The sequence below is a fragment of the Crinia signifera genome, chromosome 4, assembly GCF_055691185.1.
Source record: "Crinia signifera chromosome 4, ASM5569118v1, whole genome shotgun sequence".
NCBI classification, from domain to species: domain Eukaryota; kingdom Metazoa; phylum Chordata; class Amphibia; order Anura; family Myobatrachidae; genus Crinia; species Crinia signifera.
The window spans coordinates 56,597,545-56,617,608 of record NC_139220.1 but is presented as its reverse complement, the minus strand read 5'-3'; the positions used below and the strand labels follow the sequence as shown (position 1 = coordinate 56,617,608).

General features: G+C 44.0%; 1 protein-coding gene across 1 annotated transcript in view; it reads right to left on the bottom strand.

Moving 5' to 3' along the window:
* Positions 1-10,155: 10,155 nt before the first annotated feature.
* The window catches only part of SLIT3 (slit guidance ligand 3), a 627,553-nt gene continuing 617,644 nt past the window's right edge, over positions 10,156-20,064 (bottom strand). The window contains exons 33-36 of the mRNA XM_083181792.1: positions 17,791-17,945; positions 16,745-17,030; positions 13,785-13,990; positions 10,156-11,021 (exon numbers count right to left, since the gene is read on the bottom strand). Of these exons, the coding sequence (XP_083037918.1) occupies positions 10,783-11,021; positions 13,785-13,990; positions 16,745-17,030; positions 17,791-17,945 (886 nt within the window). The 3' untranslated portion in view covers positions 10,156-10,782. The remainder of the gene's footprint in view (positions 11,022-13,784; positions 13,991-16,744; positions 17,031-17,790; positions 17,946-20,064) is intronic.

The window sequence follows — 20,064 nt, the reverse complement described above, 5'->3', positions numbered from 1 at the left end:
TGAAACAGGCAAAATAAGTGCTTGGGGCTTCCAATTATAAAATATGTGGGGAAACAGAAGTGAATCGTGTTCCTCACCACATAACCGGACCTAAGGATGACATTTAAGCACAACTTATTTCATTTAAAAAAAAAAATTTATTCTTGGTAACAAACTTTGGCCTAGGGGTGCCCTGAAAAATATTCTGATACTCTAGGGTGCTGTGATTCAAAAAAGTTTGGGAACCTCTGGCCTAGGCAATTACAAAAGATATGTCCCTCAGACGATGTAGAAGCCTACACGAGGACCTTTGAGCGTGCAGCCGCACGCCTGTGATGGCCAGAGGATACCTGGGCAAATAAACTGCCACCATATTTGATGTGGAATCCCCAAAAAACATCCCATGACCAAGCATCCACTTATTTGCAGCTTAAAGCTGCCATACTGTGTAGCATCAATGTAACCAAGGCCTTCAAAGCCCAGTGATTCCAGGACTGGCGCTGGACCATGAAAGAGAATTCTGTAAAACAGCTTGTCTTGAACCGGAGAAAAATACTGCCGCCCAAGTGGTGGAGACCATATCCATAGATGACTATGTGTGGGTCTTAGACAGAGGCATGCAGAGATGGGTTCTCCAGGCTGACCCCCACTATATGGAGGACCTAGCTGCCACAATGGAGAGGGTCAGCTAGAAGAAGCGTTTTCAGCGAAACACGTGTTCTGTGTTTGTTTACGATAGTGTTAGTTAGGGACCTGCAGCATGTTACTATAATTTATTGCAATCCAGTCAGTTACTGTTTATATTATGATTATGTGAAGGATTAGATTGTGGCAACTGATAGTGCAGGCACCAGAGCAGCGATGGCATACAGTAGCTATTACTGACTCTGTGTGTTATCTTCTGATGCCTCCTGGTATTTCATCGTTATTTTGATTGATTTACCAATTAACATGGGATTGTTGCTGATTCCAGGAGGCAACAATACTATAAACTTCCAATAGATGTCAACATTGTCTCAAAAATAATCATACTGACTCATACCCTGCCTGGGAACCCTGCCAAGTTCTAAATAAAGGCCACATTGTGTCTATATATATATATACACTGTTGCTCCACACGAATACTAAGGAAATTAATCCTAGACATTTTTTTGCTACTCTGTGGGGAAACAGCACTGTTTACTTTGAAGATCAACAATCCCTCAAGGATTGGGGAACAGTACTGTAAAATTACTACTGTTGTTACAAATAAATACCTCTGCTGCAGGCCGCTACTACTTATCTTTTAAATCTTTTCACCCATTTCCTTACTTTTGGTCTACACAATATATGTTTTGTCTGTGATTTTAACCTCATTTCGCTGTTGATATATGTCTCCTTATCCAATCAAGATTAAATAAAGATAGATGGAGCATATATCTTTTTAATCATTTATTATATCAGTGTTTGATTAGGATTAATAACTGTTATATCTTCTTTGGTGTGCGTCTCCTATGAACTCCTTGGCCCCTGGGCCCCCCCCCTGTTCTAACTCTGTTTTTTGAGTTCATGACAGCACCCCCACTGGCACAAACTCGAAACCAGTGGCTCTCTGTTGAAGAGATTTTTGTACAGAGTGTGTGCAGATTTCCATTTACTTTTTCTATACAATGGAGAGATATGCTGCACTGGGGAAAATGGCTAAGCCCTTAGACTGAGAGACTCCACCAGTTCCAAGAATCCGGACCTGTCTTTTACCGGAAACAGGGCCCATCCTAATTCGGTCATCTGCTATGAGTGCGGGGAACAGGGCCACATCCGAAAGGACTGTACCAAACAGCCTGAGCCTATGGAGTGCGGAGCAAGAAAATCAGGGCAACCGGCTTACAGCTGTGTCAGTAGCAAGGGTTTGTCTGTTCAAGGTGACCCTTCTGATCGCAGCATGGCAAATTGTGGCGCTGGTCGATACCAGGAGTTGCTAGTCAATTATCTCTGTGGGGTTAACAATAAAAATGTAATGTGATTGGTGCACTAATAGGTGCATCTGGTACTGGGGTGATTGGTGCACTAATAGGTGCATCTGGTACTGGGGTTGTCAATCTCAGATAAAGTGAACAAGCAATAAACAAGAATGTACCAGAGCTGGCTGTTAAGGAAAAATATGATGCAATTGGAACAGTATCTTTTACAAGAACAATTTAATGAAAATAAAGTAAAATAAATATTTATTTTACTTTACTTTCATTAAATTGTTCTAGTGAAAGATACTGTTCCTATTGCATCATATATATATTTTTTTTAACAGCCAGCTCTGGTACATTCTTGTTTATCTCTGTGGGGTTGGGCTCCTGAAGGCATTGACCAGGTCTTGCCTGCAGTTGAGGTGCTCTGCATCCATGTGCCACCCACAAGTACCCCAGAGTGCAACATCGGGGACAGACAATGCAGGTGGTGGCAGCGGTCACTCCACATTTACCCTACCCTTTGATTCTGGGATGAGATTTTCCTGGTCTGTCGGAACTGCTGGCGTTTCAACAGAGGAGAGGGTTGAAAGAACCCAGAGGAGGAGAGGGACGAAAGAACATGTCGGACAAGACCAGCTGGAAGACCTGAACCTCAAATGCTTTCCAGAACATTTTTAGTTACAATGGGAAAATGCATTCGGCCTTACAAGGGGGAGCAGCTCTTATTTAATATTAGAGAGGGATTTATTATATAGGGTTGTCGAGGAATGGCGTAACAAAGTTGAGCAGCTTATAGTGCCACGGGTCCATCAGTCTCTGGTTCTGGAAGCTGGGCACAGTTGTGGGGAGGAAAAACTCTGCAGAGGGTACCACAGCGGTTTTATTGTCCAAGAATCCGGGTGGCCGTAGCAAAGTACTGTCAGGAGTGTCCCATCTGCCAGCGTACAGCACCAAAGCCCCAGTACAGAGCTCAGACCAGGAGTTCCAGAAGAGGCATAGATGTTTTTTGCGGCCGAAGCTCTCAAAGGAGGTGTGGCAACGGCGTAGAGACTTCAATATTTGTCTTTTTTTTTGTGGGGGTTCAGGCTATTTTCTCCAGATTTGGGAATTGCACAAATCTGGTGGTGGCGAAAAGTTCTTTCCTCTGGCCAAGTTGAGCCAGGTTGTAAGAACTGTGCCTATCTCCACTGTGGAACTTGCCCTTGAATCATACATACAATGCACTCTAACCGATAATCGGGGTCCTAGGATTAGGGAGCCCCATTGTGGTTTCTAGAATCGGAAGAGGAGGTTTCCCTCTTCCATTAAGATTTCTGACCGAAAGACATTGGATGCTGAATTCCCAGCAAGGGAAATGTAATGTTCTTTCTATGTTAGAGATGCTAACCCCAGTAGGGGAGTCTCAGGCTATATTACCCCAGAAGGGGTCTCGAGTGGCTTAACCCCAGAGGGGTCCCAGAAGCCATTACTCCAGAAGGAGTCTCAAGTGGCATTACCCCAGGTGAAAGTTCTATCTGCTCTGCCCCAGTAGGGGGTGCTGTCTGCTCCACCCCTGCAGGGGGTTCTGTCTGCTGCACCCCAGGAGGGGGTTCTGTCTGTTCTGCCCCAATGAGGGGGGGGGCTCAGTCTGCCTAGCCCCAGAGGGGGGCTCAGAGGGAGGATGTGTGGCAGTGCAGTCCGAGTGCCACCCTGGGTGTTCGCAGAACAGGGCACAGTTGTTCGGTTGCCCCAGGCCAAAACTACCTGGGTTTAGAGAAATACAGTGTAATATACAGTAGATCCCATCCTTGCTGGTCCTATCCAGGTGTTGGAGCAAGTGCTTCCAGCAATCAGGCACACCTGTGTCACACTTCCTAAAGCTCCTTAGAGCAAGGGCTCCTCATGCAAACAAGTGGCCAGACATTAGAGGGTGGTGGCCCAGTGGGTTAGTGACAGGGAGCCTGAAATTTTATACAGTATATGCTGTTTTTGGACAGTACCTGGTTAAACAAATTAATCAAGAAAAGACTTGATCAACACAGATTATGCTGGCAAAGTCCCACAGAGAACTGTTAATTTTAGTTGTTTTTGGATAATTTTCATGGAAACCCCCAAATGGGTGATGTATACTCACAACTGAGCTTATAGGCATTGGGGTTGTCCCATACAAGTGCTGCAAGCTCCTTTTTGGCTGCCAAATAGAAGTGGCCTGCTAGTATATCGCAAGACACTGAGCTGTCACTCCTATTAGACTCACATGTGTGACACACCATGCAACTGGAGGCCAATGGAACCGAAAGTGCATGGGTACCTATGTAGGAAAGCAATGGACCAGGTCAGTCAAATCACATGTGCTGCCAGCGGTGCTGTGTCATCCTGCCTGTGAGCTGGAGACTAGAGAGCTGTTGGAGCATCTGGGCTGCTATGGCATGTAATTTGCCTCTGGAAATTTGATTAGTGCCAGGAGCATTGGAAATACGAGTTTCGTCCCGCCAATCGCCGGAACTTTCTCAAGACACTTGAGGAAAGTCCCGGCGATCTACAGGATAAAAGGCATTCAAGTTATAACAGATCCCAAAATTATATAAACTACAGACTACTACCAACGCTACTGGTGCTAACCAAAAATCCAGTTACAAATTACATGACATAGCAACCCAGATGCTCCAACAGTTCCCCAGTCTCCAGCTAACACAGAGGCCCTTATTCTGGTTTGCACGCTCCTCTGTTTGATTGCGCAGGGGAGCGATGTTAAGTGACTGTATATGCGTAAAAACTTATATGCGATGGGGGTCAGGCGGCTGTGCAGATGGTGTTTGGTAGACTCGCAGAATCCACTATATCCAGACTTCAATGCCCTATACTGATTATATTAAAAGACAACAGCCATACTTACAAATGCTGGGAGTTATGCAGCTCTACTTTGAAGTATACTTTTTACCCATTATTGTCCCTTACCACCTTTTGCACTACAGCCATTTAACACCTACATCTCCCCAGTTCTGCATAAGCTCCTAATCTTCTGAGTGTAACTCCTTGCAGCATTCAAGTACCACTTATAGTTGATGTCCTCTTCGTCATATTCTAGGGGTTCATGTGGACTTTGGGTGGGCTCTATTATTATAGCTGGACATAATTTACCCTGCTCAAGTGTTGGAAAATCAGTTAAAGACTAAGCTGCTCAAGAGAAGGCCTTAATATCCTCTCATGTAGCCCATGGTCTCATAACTGAACCTGAAGTTCACCTTTTGATAGATTTTCTGGAGACTGGAAGTTCATTCATCTGGGTCAAAACAACAGAGGATAGGAAACTTCTTGCTTCCAGGAACACTGAAACTTGAGCCTTTCCCCAATCATTCAGCTTCAAGCCTTATATGGTTACTTTATGATGATCCTGTCTAGTTTGCCTTCACTGAGTCTCACTTATGTTCCTTCAAACAGGGCCGCAGAACTTCAAAGGACTATTGTTCTGAATTCAGACGCTGTCTGTCGTAAGTGAATGGAGCAATCCTGCACTATAAAGTCAATCTCATATTAGCTTTACAAATTACATTTAGGATTTCTTACTGCAATACTTGATCCAGATTCCCTGCAGGAGATTATTCAATTGTTAATTAAAATTGATAGACACATAAAGGAAAGATAGATGGAGAAAGAAGCACCAGCATTAGGGCGGAGTGAAAAAGTTGAAATTGAGAAATTCAAAATCAGCTAGTGTGGAAAAGTTGTGACTTGACCTGAATAAGTAACGTGCAAAAGCCTTTTGATCTAGGTCAACATCTTCTGTTCTGGCAAAAGACCTAAAGTTTCGCTTTTTAGATGAAAATAATGAAACGTATGAAAAAGCTTTGATCTAGTTAAAATTATGTCAGGATGTCTTACAGTGGTTCATTAATATACTTTAGCATAGTAAAAAAAGAGTATGAGCTTGTCCTAGTGCAAAGTGACTGACTTTGGCAGGAGGAAAAAAATCCCTGATAATTGACCCATTTTCATGGTCACAATTGTGAATATTGTGTTTTCTCCTGAACGTGTTTTTTTTTTTTTGGAGAGGATGCTCTGTAATTGAAAAAATTGAAAAATAACAGGTTTCAAAGATGTTGCACATACAGTATTGTCTTGTTGTTGTTTTCAGTATCACTTCATGGATATGTCAATATGATGACCTGTCAACAAACCATCCCTGGTTAAATAGTGGTCTCTTACACTCTTAGTGGTCTCATTGGCAGATCCAGCTTCTCAGTAGACCTGAAATACTCTTGCTGTCACGCCTGGGGTCTGAGTCAATGTGACGAAGGCCTCAGGTGTAGGCTCGGACCAATGAATGAATCCAGGAGGCTTTATTAGGCCCTTGTACATAAATTGTACCGTAGTGCACCCAGAGGCAGGATGAGCAGGAAGCAGGCAGGAGTAAAAGTACTATCAGTTTTATTGAAACAGATGATAACAAGGAAGATTGTACTTGGCAACTGGCAGAGAGTAACGTATGCATGGCAACAGGAATGATACACAATGACTATGACAAAGAAGATGCTAAAGATGCAGTGCAGCACACTGATGAAGTTCATAAGCGCTATGAGCCGATAACCACACTGAGGGCAAAGTACATTACTTGGGGTTGCCTGGGAATACTGTTGACTTTGAATGATGATTAGAACATCGGTGACAGGAACGATGGTTATAACCTCAATGACTGGAACATCAATGACTAGAAAGATGGTTGGAACATCGATGAGGAACGATGGTTAGAACATCGATGACTGGAACAATGGTGAGAACATCTATGACTGGATTGATGGTTAGAACATCGATGACTGGAACGATGGTTAGAAGATCGATGGTTAGAAGATCGAAGACTGGAGCGATGGTTAGAACATAGTCAAGAATGATAGCAGGAACATCAAACACGGAACAATGGTCAGAACAGCAACGATGGCTGGAACATCAAATGCGGAATGATGGTTGAACCACCAAGAGGAACTGCTGAGGTAAGTATCCTTTTTCCTACTTACACTAGCATTCGGTAAAGAGTTGGACATTAGAAGACACAGAGGTGCACTATTCTATTAAGGGCAAACAAAAGGGATTTACCTGATTTTTTGCCCCAAGTTTTTTCTTGGTCAATTCAATTACAGAGCATCCTCTACCCCCAAAAAACACTTTCGGGAAAAACACACAATATTCACAATTGTGACCATGAAAACGGGTCAGTTATCAGGGATTTTTTTTCTCCTGCCAAAGTCAGTTACTTTGCACTAGGACAAGCTCGTACTCTTTTTACTATTCTAAGGTATATTAATGAACCACTCTAAGACATCTTGACATAATTTTAACTAGATCGGAACTTCTTCATACGTTTCGGAATTTTCACCTAAAAAGTGAAACAGAAGATGTTGACTCAGATCAAAAAAGCTTCTGCACCTTTCTTATTCAGGTCAAGTCGCAACTTTTCCACACTAGCCGATTTTGAATTTCTCAATTTCAATTTTTTTCACTCCGCCCTATTGTATATGCCTCAGAAGAGTCTACTAAGGAAGGGGAGGAAATATCAGACCAAAGCGCTGCGGAATATGTATTCGCTGTTAATAAATAAATAATAAATTGGATGTTGGAATCTAGAACTTCTTTTGGACTGTGCCCATATAGCAGTGGTAAAAGTCATATGGCTCATTCCTGCCATAACAAGCCAGTAAAAATCTGATCGCACAGCTGCAAATTCACACAGCGGACGATTATTGCTAGACTGCGCATGCCTTTGGGCCGCAATACGCATGCACAAGGCCGTCCCGTGATGAAAGCCTGCTACTATATCCTGGAAATGATATGCCGAATATGCCTTTGTCCATCGCATGACGAGTAATGTGTAGTACACACCAGGACGATATGGAGAGACTTGTATGTAAATCGGCCATGTTTTGGGCCATTTCAGTGTCCTTATGATGCCATCCCGATCCAATGCTGCAGGTAGGATATCAGAACCGACCATTGCAGTGGGTGGGGGTCATGATCAGATTGCGATTCATTTTAATTCTGGAGATCTTTCTGTGCATTATTAGCAGGGTCGGTGCAAGGCACCGGAGCGCCCCAGGCAAGTCGGGGTGGGGGCGCCCCAGTGCCAGGGGTGGGGGCGGGGGTACCTGTTGCGCCATCTGGGGAGCGGGCAGGGGGGTCCATGCTGGCGTCTGACAGGAGCCTGCAGTGGTGTCCTTGCCGCACAGGTACCTGCGGCGCTGTGTATAAAGCTGGCGGCGGCGGGGGGTCCCTGCAGTGAATAAGAAATAACTAGAAATAACTATTGGATGAATCTCAGCCAATCAGTGTGCGGCCAGTGTTTTCAAACCCGGCATCGCTTCCCGCGCCGCCGCATAGCGCTAGTTATGTCTTAGTCACTGCAAGGACCCCCCACCGCCGCCAGCTTTATACACAGCGCCCCAGACAGCGCAGCAGGTACCCCCTTTGCACGAGGGGCGAACTGCCGCCCTCCTAGGCAAATGTTTAGACCTGCCTAGTGGTGGTGCCGGCTTTGATTATTAGGCATCAACCTCAGTCTATCCTCCACCTGTTATACATAGTCTTATTTACTGACAAAAAGGGTTCATCAGTCCTTAGAACAGTATCTTCACTGCAACATTTCCAATTCTAACTTCCAATGTCTGAATTTGCTCCATCTAAAACAGGGCTGGGCAACACCGGCCCTCCAGATGTTAGTGAACTACACATCCCAGGATGCTTTGCATTAGTTTTGCTATGTGGCCATGCTGAAACTGATGAAAGGCATGCTGGGATGTGTAGTTCATCAACATCTGGAGGGCCGGTGTTGCCCAGCCCTGCTCTAAAAGGTCTTGGAAAGAGTTAATTCTGCCATTGAAAGGCCTTATTTTGCTCCATATGTTTTGAAGATCATCATCACAGGCCAGGTACGCTCAAGCTGGGATATAAAGCGTGATTTATAGCACAAAATATATTAAATCCTCATCAGCCTTATAAGAAATTTGGTCCACCATTCATTGGTCCTTTTCAGATCACCAAACAAGTGAACTTTGTTGTCTTTCATTTGATACTTCCCAGGTCCTTAAGTCTACCTTTTCAAGACACTCAGTATTTCCAAGAAAGGTAAAGTTTTCCATTTAAAGATGCCATCTCAAATACTTATTGAAGAATATGTGGTTGAAAAAGTGTTTGAATTACAAGAAAGTACGAGGCCAATTCCACTTCTTTGTCCACTGAAAGGGCTATGGATCTGAAGAGTGGTCTTGGGTACTGGAGAGGCCTGTTTCAAGTATTTTCCAGATAAACCCAGGGCTTTCTTAACAGCTCCTCAAGGGTCGGGGCACTGCCGTAGAGCTATAGCACTGCCAGCTCTCGCCTGTTGCCTTACTAGCTGAGACGCTACTGCGGCTAAACAGTTTTCTTCTCCTGACTGTTGATGGTGACAGGGACAACCTTCCCCTCTTATATCCGCTGCTGGGCACATGTAGAATCCAGCTACAGCAATATTAATTAGGGGGCTTGTCCTTCTTGGGAGGATCTGTTTGGCCCCTGTTTCTAGAGCAAGACAAGGAGCACTTGGCCTCTGATTTTTATAGCGTTCTTGTGCCTGGTAATGACTGCTGTGCTTGTCTCCTGGATTCCAGGCTTAGATTCCTGCCTACCTTCAGTGTGTAGCATTTTATTCCACTTCAGCCTGCATTATTCTACTCATTACTGCACTTAACTTTTTCTATCTATCTCCTCCATTACTGGTGCCTGAATCACTCCTGGCTCATGACCTACCCCTGGATTGCAGTTCTAGTACCTCCCCACAGTTCCCATAAGCCCCTACTGTCATTAGTGTAATCCTGGCGGCATGCAAGCACCGGTGACAGCATAATACAAAGGGAAAATGGCACTGTTGCAGATGAAGACCTTTGGCAGACTCTAGGACAGGCATTCCCAACCACGGTCCTCAAGGCACACCAACAGTGCAGGTTTTGTAGATATCCAGGCTTGAGCACAGGTGACTTAATTAGTACCTGAGGGATTCTGATTAAACCATCTGTGCTGAAGCCTGGATATCACTAAAACCTGCACTGTTGGTGTGCCTTGAGGACCGTGGTTGGGAATGCCTGCTCTAGGGGTTCATGTGGACTCTGGGTGGACCGTAATATGATGCAAATATATTATAGGACAGTTGTAAAATACATTATGTACAGAACACCATTGCCAAAGTTCTAGGAAAAATACAGCACATCACTCGGCAACTTTGGAAACAAAATATGGCATTTTTAATTTTCAAACTTAGATTTATAAATCACAATTAATTTTTATTGATAATATCAAAGCAACTGTTTTATTTCTCAACCAAAATATTCACAATGACAGTAAAAACTAAGCACACTGGTATAAATAAATGCTTCATCTTTATGTTCCTAACATCTAAAAGATGACACATGTCATTGTGTACAAATCTGTCTTCGTAACAACCACATTCACAGTTAAGAAAATACTCTTTCAGAAAAATTCTCAGGGGGGGCAAAGAATAAAAGATTCTGAAGTAAAACAAACATTGCCGGATCGAGGAACATTGTTAGAAATTAAAATTATATAAACATATCCATTATTTGTTTTGTTAGGCTATGAATTATTAATTACTTTCCTGTACTATTAAAAAAACAAAACAGTAGAAATACTCATTATATGATACATATATCCAAGTGGTGTGATATTTTATATAATAAAGAATGAAAATAGTCACTTTCAATAATAAAAATAAGTTCTATTTTTGTTTATTTTACAATATAGTTAATATTCTTATCTTCTTTTTGAGCTTCTCTAGGAAAGGACACAGTTCTTTTACAAATTGCAGCATTACAGTTGCTTGTTCCTTTCTGTAGCTGTGGATCTATAAGCAGTGTGCACAGCCGCATTCCACATGTCTGTCCAGTTCCTCCATAAAAGTAGTGCCATCTGTGCACTGAAAGACATATTTCCGTCGTTTGCTCCTAAGCGGGACACAGCATTGCCCATTGCTGCAGCTTCCGTTACATTCCATACGCGGCACTTTGGTGGTCGTACTGCAGGTGCTATAACCTTGATGTTTGCGGACAATCTCACGTATAATCTCGCCGTGGCAATGATTTTCTGCAAAAGAAAAAAATAATAATTAAAATGTTGGTAAAAACATTTTCCTTTAGTATTTTTTTAATTATTATTTTTATTCCATGGCGATCTGTGAGACCCCAAAGTAGCTTAGGCAGTATTGTAGCAGCACCCTGTACTGTTAGTACCTCTGGGGGACTGCATAGATGTTAACAGGAACCTGTATTCCTCTATGATTCAGTGAGTAATAGGAAGGCAAACTCAAGGCAAAGCTTACAGCTGTGCAGCTGTCAAATTACTATATCTACAGAGCAGTGGTGCAAGTAATAAGGTACAGAGTGATACAGCGTACCTTTAAGAAATATGTTGCTGTTACGCCGTATCACCACGGGAGGAGCACAGCTACAGGTATTTTTTACCCCTCTGGTGGCTGCTGGAAATGGCCTGACAACTGCTGGAGTGGGGGAGGCCTGCACTCAGCTCTCCACCTCTCAGGACGACCTAGTCGAGCCAGGCAATGAATCAACATTACATGGGGCATAATTAAGTGGCACAACAGGGGACATTATGCAGATGCACGACAGGGGGCATTGTGCAGTGTCACTACAGGGGCATTGTGCAGTGTCACTACAGGGGCATTGTGCAGTGTCACTACAGGGGGCATTGTGCAGTGGCACTACATGGGGCATTATGAAGTGGCACTACAGTAGACATTATGCATGTAAGCGACACTGCAGAGGGCATTATGCATGTACCTGCACTGCTGGAAGCATTATGTGTTTATACGGCACTAACCACTGTCATGAGGTGGGGCAAAATATACAGTATAATTACCAGGAGATGCCAGGAAAGCATCTTTTGCCATGAAAACCCTAGCTGCGAGTAATTTGAAGCCTTACTGTGGGGTGTAATTTTTAATCGGCATTGTGGTTTGTTGCATAATGTGTAATGAGCATTACGGTGTGTGGTATAATGTGTAATAGGCATTGCAGTGTGTGTTATAACATGTGATCGATATTATGGTGTTTGGTATAATGTGAAATGGGCATTACAGTGTGTGGAATAATGTATAATAGGCATTACATGTGTGGCATAATATGTAATGGGCATTACAGTGTGTGGTATAATATGTAATATGCATTACAGTGTGGCATAATGTGTAATGGGCATTAAAGTGTGTGGCATAATGACCACTCCCCTAGTTTCATGTACCGTGTTTCCCCGATAATAAGCCCTACCCCGAAAATAAGCCCTACCCTGGCTTTTGATGACTGGTCCAAAATAAGCCCTACCCCGAAAATAAGCCCTATCAAAATTCACATTACCCGAGTGCGTTCACCTACTTCAATACCCTCAGGTCCACTCTAACCCCCGCTAACCCCCTTCACCGCCGCTTGAGGGATGCTGTACAGTACAATGCTGTTCTGCCGTCGAATACCCCAGCTCCAGGTCCCAGGGATGCATCTCGCCCTGCGCATGATGTCACTGCGCTCATTACGCGGCTTCTGTACATGGCGGGAGCGGATAGCAGTGGTGCCGGTGGAAAGCAAGAAGAACTGGAACTGGAAGAAGGTTGTAGGTGAGGAGCAGGGCCGGGGGCATGGTGCTGTAACTGGGGGCTGTGAAAGCAGGACTGGGGGCATGGTGCTGTGAAAGAAAGACTGGGGGCATGGTGGCTATAAAAGCAGGACTGAGGGCATGGTGGGCATGTTAATTAAAATAAGCCCTACCCCGAAAATAAGCCCTAGGGTGTTTTTTGTTACCAAAAAAAAAAAAAGACAGTGTCTTATTATCGGGGAAACACGGTAGCTACACCCCCTAATGGCGCATGCTATCAGTACCACTAAGAATTTTTTTTTGACTTGCACCACTGCAGAGCACTGAGCCTTAACGAAAAAGAAAATGATGTTGCTGTTGTTGCAATTATTGGTAAACTGTGTATGCACCACAGACATAATGCACACGCGCAACAATCAGTTTTAAATTACGCTTGTAGTGAGGAATTGTTTGCAAGTGAATAACTGGAATTGGCCATTTTGTGGGAGGTAATATGGAGTGGCGGTAAAAACACTGGTATTCCTGAATTGTTTTTGGGGCATGTATCGACTATGATCCTGTATGCAGGAATAACGTCTCTTATGACAGCCATTCTGAGTGACCTCTCTCACTACTTCAAGGTTTTCTGGATCTAGATAGATGCTGCAAATAAGTACACAGTTGTGGGCGTTTGCATAAGATCCGAAGGGCATCTCTATACAAATCCTAGCGGCTGTTAAGTTACCATAATTTCACACAACCTCTGAGTCAAAAAATGTCATCTGCAGCAGCATTAGCATACACCTATAAATCAGGTCTGATTTATGGCCAGAGCTCTATTTTGACAGTGCTGATTTTTTTTTCATGAATTATTAAGGCAATCTAGCTTACATCCGTGACCTACAAAATGTTAGGCCTGGGTTGGTTCTTGGGTGGAAGATCAACAGCCTAATTTTTTAAAAGGATAGAGAGCATCTTTAGCTGATCTGACAGACCTTATGGGGCAAGCAGAAGCGCCTTATAAAAGGGAGAGCTCCTAAAGTCTTTCCACTACATCCATGTAGCAAGAAACTTGAGATATCTATATGAAGCGGAAAAAATTATTTTCTATTACCTTGTTAAATTGTAATCCCATTAGAATTCTAATTTAGGGAAAACATGAAGGATGAGTTTGGCAACCCCTAATCTAGAGGGTCTTCACCCAGCTGGCCAGGGCAGAAGCTGAAGGTCACACTGCATGAAACGATCCAATATAGTATGATGGCTCACCTTTGTCACAGTGCTCGCCAGTAAAGTGGGGATCACACTGGCAGGATGGTTCTCCGCTCTCTGAGAGGTGGCACTGTCCGTGATTGCACTTGAGATTTCTGCAGACGCTGGTCTCATTCTTCTTGTCACAATACATTCCAGTGTATCCTTCTGTACATCGGCATGTGTAGCCACTCTCAGTGGCAACACAGGAACCATGCACACACCTAAAATATACAAAAAAAATCTGTAAAATTCCATGGTTTTTACTTGCTTAAATTCACCTAGTCTTAACTCTAAGAACTGATAAAATAAGTAATAATAAAAATAAGATACACTTTATAATGTCAACATGTGCAATCACACTGGGATAGATTATCAGTGCTACCATATGGGTAGAATAAATTGTACATATTGTACATCAACCTCTGGATTTGTATACACTAAATAGGCCATCAAAAAATTTGGCTATACAGTCAAAAGTTTTAAAATTCCCTAGTTTCCAGGTTCTATTGAAACTGCTAGAGATTAATGGAAAAAGTTTTGATTAGCAAAAGTGTAAATTAATAAAATTAAATAAAAACCCTTTGTCAAGTCACAAGTCATGGACTAAGAACTTAAAAAAATGTTCTGCAGCTATGAAAACGAGGCCATAAAGCAGGGGTGGGGAATTTGGAAAATTTTAAAACCCTTCGGGGGCCATATCAAAATTATCAATTATCGGCATATACGCGTGGGCATTATACACAGGGCAGCGGCATATACATGTGGGCATTATACACAGGGCAGCGGCATATACATGTTGGCATTATACACAGGGCAGCGGCATATACATGTGGGCATTATAAACACTGGCAGCGGCATATACATGTGGGCATTATACACACTGGCAGCGGCATATACATGTGGGCATTATACACACTGGCAGCGGCATATACATGTGGGCATTATACACAGGGCACCGGCATATACATGTGGGCATAATACACAAGGGCAGCGGCATATACATGTGGGCATAATACACAAGGGCAGCGGCATATACATGTGGGCATTATACACACTGGCAGCGGAATATACATGTGGGCATTATACACAGGGCACCGGCATATACATGTGGGCATTATACACACTGGCAGCGGCATATACATGTGGGCATTATACACACTGGCAGCGGCATATACATGTAGGCATTATACACAGGGCACCGGCATATACATGTGGGCATAATACACAAGGGCAGCGGCATATACATGTGGGCATTATACACACGGGCAGCGGCATATACATGTGGGCATTATACACACTGGCAGCGGCATATACATGTGGGCATTATACACAGGGCACCGGCATATACATGTGGGCATAATACACAAGGGCAGCGGCATATACATGTGGGCATTATACACAGGGCACCGGCATATACATGTGGGCATAATACACAAGGGCAGCGGCATATACATGTGGGCATTATACACACTGGCAGCGGAATATACATGTGGGCATTATACACAGGGCACCGGCATATACATGTGGGCATTATACACACTGGCAGCGGCATATACATGTGGGCATTATACACAGGGCACCGGCATATACATGTGGGCATAATACACAAGGGCAGCGGCATATACATGTGGGCATTATACACACGGGCAGCGACATAAAAAGTGACAGTGTGGAGGAAGGTGGGCTGTCACCCCCAAACAGGTTAATGTGATTATGTCTGATTATGAGAATCAGACATAATCACATTAACCTGTTTGGGGGTGAATCCAGGGGTAAATGACAACCCCTGGATGTGTCAGTCACTGCCTGGGAAGGGAGGGTGATTATCGCCCTATATTACAGCCGCCCGCCCGCCCGCCAATACTACAGAAGTATCATCCGCCCGCCGGCTGCCTACATTTCATACCAGCCGCCCGCCCGCTGTATCAGCCGCCCGCCCGCCCGCCTATATTAACAGCCGCCCGCCCTCCTATATTACATACCAGGCGCCGGGGATGGCTGCTGCTGCTGCCGCCGGGGAGATGTGTAGAAGACGCGCCCTCCAATCACAGTGGCTGTGGAGGGGATGCGCCGGCAGTGATTGGCGGGCGCGTCTTCTGCACATCTCCTCGGCGGCAGCAGCAGCAGCCATCCCCGGCGGCTGGTATGAAATGTAGGCAGCCGGCGGGCGGATGATACTTCTGTAGTATTGGCGGGCGGGCGGCTGTAATATAGGCAGGCGGGCGGGCCGGACAAACTGGGTGCGGGGGCCGTATCCGGCCCGCGGGCCAGAGGTTCCCCACCCCTGCCATAAAGCATCGCAAGTAGATTACCGGAGATTGGAAGATGGTCTTATGAGCCAGTGCAGGGTTTTCGTACACCACTAAGTAGGAAAAAGGTTCCTGATGGTGATTTTTAAGCAAGCCCCGCTTCCTAGTGTGTTTTAGCCCAAAAAGTTAAATAGACAATGCTTCTAATAGCATTCGCCTTCGTATTCCAGATTTTGGGCCCTATTCATGCACGTTATATCAGCCCCACCTGCAGTGCACATGGTTTTGCCCATTTTGAGAGCAAATTTGTCCTGTGATCAGGTCTGATATCAATAGCGATTCGCATTCCCACAGGTTGTTAGGGATGTCCTCTGTCATTTGTGCATGCGGCTCAATCTATTATCCTACTTACGATAGCTCTTTTACTATCCTCCAGCCACAAGTGAAGTTGCAACTACTGTAAGTTGTGTATGATTCTGCATTGATATTAGTTGTGTACATGAAGCTCTAGAGCAAGGTGCATCTGGCACACTGCATCAGACCTACAGAGACAATGCACCTTTCCTCATGTTTTGGTCACAGGGGGATCAATAATATATAAGGTGTGTTAAACTTTGAGAGCCGTATTGGCTTATCAATTCTGAAATATATTCATCACAAGGCCACGCTCCCATCGCACAAATAATAAAAACAAACAAAAATAATGTTTGCTACTATTGGACTTACTTGTGGTTTACACAGATGTCTCCAACCTCTTGGTCGCACAAAGGTCCAGTCCATCCAGGGTTGCATTCACATATAACACTTGCTTTTTCCATGGAGCGGCAAGAGCCATGCCTGCATATATTGCATGACTTGCATCCAGGGAAGACACCAATTGAGACTGGAGGCAAGTCTCTAAAATCTTGTAATTCATTGTTAATTCGTAGATCATGTATACATCCACTAAAGCCAATGGGAATACGGTCAGTTCTGTGCCGAATGGAGGACACTCCTGATGTTGGCGGAACACCTTCAAAATACAAAAATGTCAATGCTTTATTTAGTGTTTTTCACATCATCATCAGGTTATGTTGTGTAAAAGGTTATTTGTTCATTGTAAACTCGAGGAGAAACCGCAAATATAACAAAACTAAGCTACAGTATGAATGACTATTAGCCCAATAGCAGCTGGAGTAGGGGCCAGCAATCATGGTGCACTCTCCCATGGCCTCATCTTCTGGTTTATGAACATGATATGGATGATGCTACATGAACATTGTTGCCCCCAAATAGGGCTTTAGTGTGCTTGCTCTGGCCTTATACATCCTCACAACAGCAAGCAGGCTGTCTCTGTTACTGGTAGCCTATCTGCAACTTTATGCAAATACCGTAACAAATGCCTTCCTTTCTGTACATCCATTTGGCTGAATGTGCAGGGTCTGAGACACCCACATTTGGTGCCCATGCATGTTGTAATACAGATTGGTACATCCTTATAAAACGCAATCGGTTGCACCATCAAAACTTGCGCTGGTACTGGCATGTGTTGTTTTTCTGTCTATCTCTGACCTCCTATGCCTGCGTCCATAATGCACCGCTTGGAATGACACGCCAACGATACTTCTATAACACACCAACTGAACGGACCATTTGTGCATCATATGCAGGGCCCGATGATGTGATTCACAGCAGATATTCTCCCCAACATAATGGCCTGCTATTATTTTATGCACATCAACAACATTTTATTTGATGCATGGGAAATAACTTTAATTCCACAAAAACTGTACCTCCAAGGTATAGAGGAGTGTTCAGGTTCAGGGACGGTTGCTTTTGAAGCTTGCCAAGGCTTTTAGGTGCTCCTTTATCAACCACCAGGCTAAGGCTTTGATTCAGCATCACAAGTTCAACGGTATGAAAGAGGCCATCGTTGACGGTTTCCACACTGTAAGCACAATATAAAACAATATTAAAGCATTAGAGTCAAAATCCACATGATACTAATTATGCTTGTGATTTCTAGCTAGCAAGCGCTAATAAAACTTTGTTCTTATTTTATAATTTTGTGTCCCCTTTTTTGTGATTAAAATTATTAGGTTATTACACTGTACAAATAAACAATGTTGCTGTCTATCATCATTTGCTGCTATACACATACAGAACATTACTGAAGTACTATGGACTTATTTATAAAATTATATGTTGCGTCATGGCGTTTACTGGGCACAAGTAATGGCCAGAAACATAAACTGAATTATGAAAATAAATGATGGCACTAAACCAGTTTTCAGGACGGTTACTTGGTGGGATTATTTAATGTTTTTAACAGGGCCTGATTAACCAGTAGGATGATTAGGCTAGAGCGCCAGGACAGGGGGGCCTGGCAGGTGACAGCTGAGGAATCAAATGAAGGCCTAATTTGTTCCATGCTTGTTAGCTATCACCCGTCTCGATGTACTGTGCGGGGTAAATATATTAAGGTTACTGCCAGGTGGCTGTGCCAATGTAACTTACTGACAGAACCATTACTTTATGTAATATTGTGCTACAGTCCCAGCCCGCCAGCCTAAAGCCAAAGTCTCCTTCACACGCCACAAACATTAGATCCTAGATGCCAGTTGTATAACCTTCCTTACATGAACATGGGCAGTATATGAATGTTGAGGCCCTGAGTGCCCATACACATGTGTTTATGGACACTACAAGGGGAGCTACATGTGTATTAGCCTAGGGCACCTTGAACCTTTAACTAGGCCCTGGTTTTAATATATATGTGTATGAATGAGTCACAAGCCAATTTAATAGCATGACCATAAATAAATACCACTCACTTTCCCATTTTAAACAATAATAAAGAAGTCTGTAGGAGAAATAGGTTTTGTTTTTTACACATGCTGTTTCCTATTGGGAACATTAAAACAGTGGGTATGGTAATCTGTGCAATAAATTTTTATTTGCTTTTTTATTACCTACAGTACTAGTCTTAAAGTTGTGTACACACGGTGCAATTTTAAGCACATATTGCTGGCAATATGGTCGCTGAGCAACCATATTGCTAGTGATTTGTATGTGCTGTGGGTGATAAATTGCGGGGTGCGTGCTCCCGTTTTCAGCTGCTTATGGTCGCAGGAGCATGCGCCTGCGACCAGCTATTTCCCCCGGCAGAGTCTCCTTTTCATCAGCTACCATCTTTGAGGGAATTCCTGAGTGCCTGAACACCTGAGCGCCCCCCGAGCCCCCCATCCCAAGCAGCCCTGAACTTCTTCAAGTTGCTGTAAACAGCCGAAGTACCAGGGGAGCAGAGGCTGCTGCAGAAAGCAGCCGCTGCCCCTTCTGTGGTGAGTATTTCTGAGACAGGAAAACCTGACCTGGTAGTTTTGTCCTGCCCCAGGAAAACCCACCACTCAAGGGGTTAAGAGTCTACTTAAGGGAGTCTGTTCATTGTGTACCGTTCGAGATGGGGGGGGGGTTGGGGGCGGGAACTTTTTACCCAGGCCTGTTAGAGGGGCCTGCACCCCCTCTCTCACTGCAGAATGTGGGCAGTGGGAATAGAGAGCAGATGCTGCCGCAGCAGCACAGCCTATCTCCTCCGCTCAGCACACGCTGCTCAGTGCCATATGCTGAGGGGGGAAGAGAGGCAGCTGCAGCCCGCACACCCTATAGTTTAATTTTACAGGGACTTGGCTACGCCCCCTCCTACTGACCATGCCCCTTTTTTACCAAGGCATGGTGGCGTCTTCAGCAGCGCTGGTTGGATTCAAAAAGTCATAAGCTTTTCACCAACATATTACTTACAATGCATGAAAACAACAGAAATAGCATGGGACCCTTATGACAGCACCCTTAAGGGGCCGTCTGAATAAACCCATCTTTGAACTTGCATTGTCTCTTAAAATGATAAGGTAGTGTGCAATATTTGAAGACTATTAATTAAAGCGTTCGAGAGTTATCCTGGAACATCCATACACACACTCACACAAACATCATTCAATAGATGTAGAAAAGATGAAGTAATAGGACCCTACTGGCAGTCCTTAGAGCCACATTCAAAAGACATACTAACA